The sequence below is a fragment of the Bubalus kerabau genome, chromosome 23 (genome assembly GCF_029407905.1).
Source record: "Bubalus kerabau isolate K-KA32 ecotype Philippines breed swamp buffalo chromosome 23, PCC_UOA_SB_1v2, whole genome shotgun sequence".
Taxonomy (NCBI): Eukaryota; Metazoa; Chordata; class Mammalia; order Artiodactyla; family Bovidae; genus Bubalus; species Bubalus kerabau.
In genome coordinates, this window is record NC_073646.1 from 15,009,149 (window position 1) to 15,018,348 (window position 9,200).

Consider the following 9,200-nt stretch of genomic DNA (forward strand, 5'->3'; position numbering starts at 1 on the left):
CCAGACTCACAGCATTGCGACGGGTGTGTCCTGGCCAAATGCTTCCCAAACACTAGATCCAGATGAATCCTTCTGGCCCGAGGCCCCACGGCCTATTCAAGAGAAATTTAAATCCAGCTTCAAAAGTTTTGCCTGTGGATCTTAAGTGAATGTCATCTGAGAAGGTGACCAGGGAGGAATTACATCACAGAGCACATGGAAGAGCTTCCTACACCTTCTTTTTACTGAGCTTTCTCCCAACTCGTCAAGGCACCTTTTCCAGAAACTTCTATTCGTTTCTACAGAAACTCTACCCTCTGTCCTAACTTGCTTCCTCACCCACCCTCCACACTTCCCAGCTCTGTTCTCTCCCTTCTTGTCTCCTGGGATCCTCTGATGCCCCTCCCTAGTCTTCAGGGTCTCGTATTTGTAGATGCCCCTGCCCCATTGATCTGGTCAACCATGGGCCCTGGAGCCACAGTGCTCCTGAAGTCTCTGCAGGAGACCAGAGGGCATGATAAATGCCAGTGTTGATTCTTGAATTTTTTTGTACTGGAGCAAAATCTTGAGAGTCCACAGGGCAGAGGCTCAACGGGCCTCTTCCAAACCAGAAGACAACTTCCCTTTAATTCTCTGTGACCTCCCGAGTCCTCCAAGGCTGCTAGGATGCACTTTTCCCAGCTCAGCCAGGCTCAGACCATTGGCTTTGCTTCTGGTGACCCTTGGGAGAGCTGAGGCGGCTTGCCTTCTGAGACCTGCCACATACTTTGTCTAGGGTAACTTAAAGGTGCAGGATCAGGAGAGGAATTGCCCCGCTCACTAAATCTCTGGTAGGGAGGCTGGGTCCTCTAACGCCCCTGCCTCTGCCTTAGGGTCTCACACCAGCGGGCGTGGGCATTTACTCCATCACTGATATGTGTTTCTGCTTCAGAGTAGATTCATCAAACAACACACACCCACCACTGTACACACATAACAACATGTGCCCACCACCCACACACAAAACATCACACACGTGTTCCACCCACATGTAACATACATTACCATCCACACATAACACGTGCACCAGTCACACACAGTACACATCAGCATATATGCACCACCCACATATAACACACAGCAACTTACATGCACCATCCCTAAAGTCTGATACATGATCCCACACTCTTGCCTCATTTTATCAGTTCCTTGATGCTCTCCTGGCTTACTGTTCTTTCCTGTCTTTACATATCTGTCTTCACAGGGAGCAAGAAGAAGATAAGGAAATGGCCGATTTTCTGAGAATCAAGTTAAAACCTCTAGACAAAGTAACCAAATCTTCAGCCAGTGAGTGCATACACTATTCCTTCTCCTCCCGCATCCGAGAGAAAAGGAAATTTTAAATGAGGTCTGGAAGCCAAGGGGACACAACAAAAATGCTTTCTAGAGATCAAACTTGAGCACAGGATGGCAGCAGGCAGGGCCAGCTTCACGGGTGAGGAAGCCCAGGGCCCGACTCCTAGAAGGGCACTGTGCTTGCTTGCATGTCCTGCTATTGCTGTCTTGGAAGTCTTAAGAATTTTCCAACAAGAGGCCCCACCTTTTCATTTTGCACTGAGTCCTGCAAACTGTGTAGCTAGCTAGTGCTGGGAGCTAGTCCTTGCTCATATGATTTGGTACAGTTCATAAAAGGAGTTGAGTGGCCACTGAGGCAAGAAGGTGGGAACTAAGGCTCAGGGAGCTCTGGCCTCTGTTGGAGTTGGAATCGCTGGAGGAACAAAGGCAGAAGTTTGCTTCTCACAATACCAGCCTCACAAGATACTCAAAGCAAAAAGGGTTCTGGGTGAAATAAGTTTGGGAAATGCTGTGCCCTTGACCACTGTTTGTAGGCTTCCAATACCCACGAGCATATTAAAGTGATAACCAGTCCTGCTGGATAGGAACTGCCTTCTCCTTATTGGCCCAGTGAGGCCACTTTGAGTAATAAGAAATGGGTGCCCAATTCAAACTGGCCCTAGCAATAAAAGGTGATTTGCTGGAAAAAGAGCAGTGGGAGCCAGGGCTCCAGGGACTAGACACCTTTGCTTTCCTTCTGGTTGTCCACTTGGCACCTCTTGTCATCTTAACTTCACTTCCTCCTCCTACACAGGCCTTTGTGGGGCCAGAGATCCAGGACCATAACTTAGCAGAGAAGCAAGGCAATAACTGCTATCTAAATGCGTAAGATTCTGACCAGCCTTTCTTGGATCACGTTCCCACCTGCTAGGCCCATCGAAGGGGCTGGGAAGTTGTGATTTTCTGCCCCTGTAGCCACAGGGGCATGAACTGTTACCAGAGGAAGAGCGATGGACAGTCTTGTTAGGAAGACAAAACCCTGAAGCTGCCACTACCAGCTGAAGCCACAAACCCAGTTTTTCCCTAACTATCCATTGATAATATTCCATGAAAACACATTGGTACTGTGTGAAGGAATAAAGAAAGAGAAGGGCCCTGGTCCTTCTGCAGGCCCCTAAAGTCACGAGGCACATGGTTTTTGCCTAAATCCAGCATCTTCAGTAGACTCTCTCTTCCATGAAAGGCAAATTAGAAAAACTCTACCTAACAGTGTGGAAAAGGAAACAAGCAAGGAAACTTGTCTTCTGTGTAAGATTATGGATAGAAAAAAGAATTCCAGCCAGAATTCAAAACACCAAGCCTGTACCACATGCAAGTGTTGGGTCCAAATATACATCATCCATGTGGGCTGGAATCCCAAGCTGAAAAATTAAAACTAATCTAAAACCAGTGGAATCTCTGGAACCCCAGCAAAGCAAATGTAAAGTTGCTCAACAGAGACCCCTCAGCTCCCATAACACAGCCCACAGATTAAAAACAACTCCCATGCTGATGCTCTCTCAATAAAAAATTTAAAACCCATGAAGAATGGAAACACCATGAAAGGAGTCCGTAGATGCAACAAAAGAGAATGTCTGTCCTCCCATGAACCAGAAATAAGAGAGTATCTAAGAGATAATAAGTGTGTTTACAATGACTTTAGAGATAAAAGAAGGAATAATACTCAAAATGAAATAGTAAGATGCTATGAAAAAAAAGAAGAGGTAAATTAGCAAAGAATTAGCCTTCTAAAAAATTACTGTCTGAGGAATTCCCCGATGGTCCAGGGGTTAGGACTTTGTGTTGTCACTGCCAAGGGCCCAGCTTCAGTCACTGACTGCAGAACTAAAATTCCACAAGCTGCGTGGCAAAAAAAAAAAAAAAAGAAACTATTGTCACTGAAGTGAAACTCAATGGATGAAACACAAAGACACAGCTGAAGGGAGGATTCATATAATTGGAAGACAGAGCTGAGAAAATTACCCTGGAATTCAGCGCCAAGAGACAAACAGATGGGAAATGTGAAAGGGAAGTTATGAAACATGGAATAATAAGAGTAATAGTGTTAAATGGACATCTAAGAGGCATTCCAGAAGGAACAAGAATGGAGAATGAGAGGCGAGGGTATCTGAAGTGATAATGAGTGAGCATTTTCCAGAACTGAAAGGTAGCCCTCTGGTTGAAGTGACTTCTTATTTCTCAGTCAAATACTTCTTGGATGACAGACCCGGTGCTGAGCTTGGCAGATAACAACGGTGAGGAGAACAGAACAGGAGAAGGGCTAAAAGCTGTAGTTAGAAGCCAAGGCCTGAAAGCCGCTGGACCTCCAGGGAGGTGGGAACGGTCAGCAGGGCCATATAAAACGCATGTCAGCTCCCCAGACTTGACCTGTGTGGCCTTGGGGCGGGGCCTGGCCGGGGTTGGGGGGGACCTGGGGCTGCAGATGGTCAGGGCTCTCCTCACCTCACCTCTGCCTCTCTCCTGTTTCCCCGCCCTGCCCCCCACTCTCCTACCTTGCTGCAGGCTCCCGAGCAGAGAAGAAAGCAGACCCCCCGCCTAGCAAGCCCACAGTGGCCAAGACGGGGCTGGCGCTCATCAAGGATTGCTGCGGGGCCGCCCAGTGCAGCATCATGTAGCCCCCACGTGGGGTGCCCCCGGGGCCACGGGGACCCCCTCCCACCCTCTTGTCTTCAGAGCCCCCATTTCACCGGGGCCCAAGAGCTCTCCAAGGCAGAAGGGATTGAAGGCAAGCCCGTGACCGCCGCCAAGGGCCCAGCCACCCTGTACAGAGTGTAGCAATAGGGAGTCCCTCACCGTCGCATGGCCCTCCCCAGAGCATGCCGAACCCAGGAGTCTGTCTCCCTGTTTATCCAACCACCAGGAAAGGTCCTCCCTTGAAAAAAGTATTATCTCCACTTCTAGCTAGCTGTATCTCACCCACCGTGCGAATGAACTGGGAGAGGGGCATGATCCCCAGGTGTGTACAGGTGTGACTTTTCAGCAGTCCAGAGCCATGCTGGACGCTTCCCCTAGCTGCTCTCCTAGCTCTGCTGTCAGGCCGCCCCAGACGGTCCCGTCCCCCCGTTCTTTCCTCTCCCAGGGGTTTGGGCCCTGGAGGGCTCCACGTAGCCCACGTGTCTGTGGAGACACAGAGGGCCCATCTGGAAAGACTGAGCTTGTGTGTGGTCGTCGTCACGTCTCCCGCTTCCTCCCCTCCGGTGTCTGGGCGCGGCTCACATCAGGACTGTGTCTGTCTGCTCTCGGTTCTTCCTTTGCAACATCTGTTCCAGGTGCGTGGGGATCCCCTCCCCCGGCTGGAGCGCACCCAGTGCTTGGAAGAGGTAGCAGAGAGCTGGGAGCTCCAACCCGAGGCCAGGGAAGATGAGAACAGACCCAGAGCAGACGTACTTACTCTCCACCTCCGGGGCCCGTAGGCTGGATGGTGTGCCGGCAGGGTGCCACTCACCGGCCTAACACACAGACCTCTGCAAACATCAGCGGCAGGCGGGAGAGGCGGCCTGACCCAACTGTGTCCAATCATTCGGTGGTGTATTTTAACCAGCCTGAAAAATTCCACCTGTGTAACTTGATGTACTTTTGCTACAGCCAGCCCGGCACAGCCCATGTGACCTCTCTGTACGTGTGTGTGTCGTGACCGGCCTAAGTAGTTAGCGTTAACTCAAGATTCGCTGATGTGCAATCATCCATTGGAGAAAATAAAACTGGAAACCACGTACGCAGCATTTTTAAAGTTTTTACTTTATTCTTGACTATAGAAGTAACCCATGTACATAGTTAGTTAATCATTTACAAAGTACCAAAAGTATAAAAAAGGTTTTTGTTTGTTTTTTTAAACTCCCAATATTTCTCCACTTACTCTGACATTTTGGCATATGTCTTCTCTGTCTTTTTTTATGCATTTTTTTTTCATGATTGGCATTCTGTTGTACCGTTCTATAACTTTTTTTCCCCACCTATCATAGGATCACTATCATTCTGCCACGTCATTAAAAGCTCTTTGTAAACATTAAACACGTCATAAATATTTACAATGGCTGCTTAGTAATCCATCTGTGGATATACTGTAATTTATCTAACCAGACCCTCCATATTAAACTTTTAAGCTGTTTCTAGTTTTTCAGTTTTATAAGTAATGTCAGGATAAACATCCTGAGGGGTGGAGAAGGGGGTGGGGTGTTGGGTGAAACTTCATCTGAATTTCTGATTTTTTCTTAGCACAGACTCCTAGAAGTAAGATTCACATTACATGGGTCACATTTTTTCAAAATATTTGTAAATCAAAAAAAGAAAAAAAAGTGAAGGTCTCTCTAGTCACAGCAGCTTTGGAATTGACACAAAATATCTTGGAGTGCGATGGCCCCTCCTGGCTGGGAGCATGCTCCCAGGCCCTCCCACTATGTTACTGATGTGCTTCTGCTTCAGTCCAAGCTTCAGCCTGCTCACCACTTCCTGTCTATTCTGAAGATGAAGAGGCTCCCTCAGGTTGCTGCCAGTACCATCACCTGGCCTCAGGGGACACTGCCCTAGACCAAGCACGAAGCCAGTCTTCCTAGGGTTGCCATAATGTATTCCCTCAACCAGCGGGGTTTAAACAACAGAAATTTATAGTCTCACAGTTCTGGAGGCCAGAAGCCAGTGTCCTCAGGACTGTGCTCTCTCTGAAGGTCTTGGGAAGAATGCTTCCTTGCCTCTTCCAGCTCCTGGTGGCCCCTGGTAATCCTTGACTTTATCACTTCAATCTCTACCTCTTCTATAGTCCCTCTCTGTCTGTGTCTCTGGACCTCTCTTCTTGTGAGGACACCAGTCATTGGATTTAGGGACCCTCCCAGGTAGTGCTAGTGATAAAGAACCTACCTGCCAATGCAGGAGATGTAAGAGACCCAGGTTCGATCCTTGGGTAGGGAAGATCCGCTGGAGGAGGGCACGGCAACCCACTCCAGTATTCTTGCCTGGAGAATCCTATGGACAGAGGAGCATGGCAGGCTGCAGTCCATGGGGTTGCATAGAGTTGGATACGACTGAGTGACTGAGCATGCGCAGTTACATTAGAGATGCACAGAGAGTGGACAGCTCAACCGTATGCCTGTATGACACTAAGTCTGGGATGATCGCATCACAATCCTTACCTTAGCAACTTCTCGTAAGACCCTGTTCCCAAATAAGTTCAGATTCTGAGATGGCAAGTGGCCATGAATTTGGGGCAGGGGTGATGCTGAAAACTCAGCCTCTGGGCAGTGGTGTTGAATCAAATTTCAGAGCAGAGTTTTGGGTGCACTAGAAAAGAATAGCTTTACTGCTTTGCCAGGCAAAGGGGGACACAGTGGGATTCTGCCCTCAAAAATTGTGTTTTATAGCTCTGATTCATGGGCAGGGCTGCTGATTAGGGTGTGTGCAGGGCCTACACTCTTAATCTCAGGTAATCTCTTGATGAGCTTCTCTGGTTCCTTTAACCTGGCCTCAGATGGTCTTCTCTGGAATGAAGAATGCTAACATCTTCCATTTTGGAGGAGTTTTAGTTCTGTAAAGAGCTCAAAGATACTGTTAGGTGTACCCCTTGTGTACCCCAGAACCAGGACCCTGCCCCCAAGGCTGTATTATTGTTTCAGGGCTGGTCTTGTCTTGTCTCTGCGTCCCCTCCCTTCTCTGGTTAGCAACAGTTCCAATCTGCCCTTTGGAACTCAGGGAAGGTCATGGAAGCTGGAATCTATTTCCTATAAACAAGAAATGGGACAGAAAGGCTTCCATGCCCAGGAGGTGCACAGGGTCCTGCTTGGTTTCAGGGGGACACTATTTAACCCACTACACAGGTGCTCTCCATTCTTTCAATAAACACTCAGGCTGAAAAGAATCTACCTCTCTCCCTTCCTGGTAGAAAATGTGTGTCTGGAAGGCCTGACCTCAGACCAATTAGACAGCAGTCACTCACCGCTCCAACAAGCTAAAAAAGATCGAAACCCTCATAAAAATCCTGCTTCTGGTACACCCGCTGAGCTCTGGGGTACATCTAACTTATGTTCCTGTCATTGCTATTGATTTTTTTAAGCAAAACAAAACAAAACAAAACAAAAACCCGCATCATTTATTGAGGTTTTCACAGAAGAGCAGAAGAAAGTAATTGTTCGATATGCTCCCAGATCCCCAGGGCTGCCTGCAAAGCTGGGAAAACTTGCAGGTCTCAGGGTCCCATACCCCAGACTCACTCCTTTTGGGGGTCAGTTGGGGAAGGGGACAATAATAGCTGGAGACACAATTACTGAAAGTCTGTCGCTGTGCACTGAGCATGTATGCACACTTTCTCACTTGCCTTTCACATCAACACCATGAGACAGATCCTATTATTGGCACAGTAAGTCTTCATATGTACTTCATTGGTACATATGAATATGTTCAGTTCCTAGAGTGTGCTCATAAGTCCAATTTTTTGTAGTCCAACAAAGTAAACCTAGGTACCCAACTAATAAAATTGACTATCATTCTGCGTTTGGGTCCTGTACCACAAATAAAGAAAACCTTGCCATTTTCTGCATCATAAATCTCTTTGGTTCTTCAGTTACTTCCTTTTCCTCTTGTCTCTCTTTGTCCTTTCTCTGGGCCTCCAATTCCATCAGGTCTTCATTAGTAGGCTCCACATTCACATCTTTGAAAGTTCGCAACTTGATCTTTTGTATGCAGGTGACTTAACTGTATCTGAAAACTGGGTTCTCTTCTTGCTGGGTGTTGAGTCAGTAGACACAACCAAGCCAAAGATCAGAAAGAAAGATTTATTATTTGCAACAAATAAGGAGATGCTGTTAAAGTGCTGCACTCAGTATGTTAGTGAATTTGGAAAACTCAGCAGTGGCCACAGGACTGGAAAAGGTCATTTTTCATTCCAATCCCAAAGAAAGGCGATGCCAAAGAATGGTCAAACTACCATACAATTGTGCTCATTTCACCTGCTAACAAGGTAATGCTCAAACTCCTTCAAGCTAGGCTTCAGCAGTACCTGAACCAAGAACTTCCAGATGTACAAGCTGGATTTAGAAAAGGGAGATGAACCAGAGATCAAATTGCCAACATCCACTGGATCATAGAAAAGGCAAGAGAATTCCAGAAAAACATCTGCTTCATTGACTATGCTAAAACTTTTCTGTGGATCACAACAAACTGTGGAAAATTCTTAAAGAGATGGGAATACCAGACCACCTTATCTGTCTCCTGAGAAACCTGTATGCAGGACAAGACTTAGCAACAGTTAGAACTGGCATGGAGCAACAGACTGGTTCAGAATTGGGAAAGGAGTATGTCAAGGCTGTATACTGTCACCCTGCTTATTTAACTCCTGTGCAGAGTACATCATGTTAAATGCTGGGCTGGATGAATCACAAGCTGGAACCAAAATGGCCAGGAGAAATATCAACGACCTCAGATATGCAGATGACACCACTTTAATGGCAGAAAGTGAAGAGGAACTTAAGAGCCTCTTGATGAGGGTGAAAGAAGAGAGTGGAAAAGCTGGCTTAAAACTCAGCATTCAAAAAATTAAGATCACAGCATCCAGTACCATATATCGTTGCAAATAGAAGGGGAAACAGTGACAGATTTTATTTTCTTGGGCTGCAAAACCACTGCTGATGGTGACTATAGCCATGAAATAAAAAAATGCTTTCTCCTTGGAAGAAAAGCTATTACAAACCTAGACAGTGTATTAAAAAGTGAAGACATCCCTTTGCCAACAAAAGTCTATACAGTCAAAGATATGGTTTTGTTTTTTCCAGCAGTTATGTGCAAATGTGAGAATTGGATCTTCAAGAAGGCTGAGTGCTGAAGAACTGATGCTTTCAAATTGTGATGCTGGAGAAGACTGC

General features: G+C 46.8%; 1 protein-coding gene across 1 annotated transcript in view; it reads left to right on the forward strand.

Annotated features, from left to right (window-relative positions):
- The window catches only part of BMERB1 (bMERB domain containing 1), a 145,282-nt gene extending 140,560 nt beyond the window's left edge, over positions 1-4,722 (forward strand). The window contains exons 5-6 of the mRNA XM_055561952.1: positions 1,223-1,305; positions 3,856-4,722. Of these exons, the coding sequence (XP_055417927.1) occupies positions 1,223-1,305; positions 3,856-3,968 (196 nt within the window). The 3' untranslated portion in view covers positions 3,969-4,722. The remainder of the gene's footprint in view (positions 1-1,222; positions 1,306-3,855) is intronic.
- Positions 4,723-9,200: the final 4,478 nt, after the last annotated feature.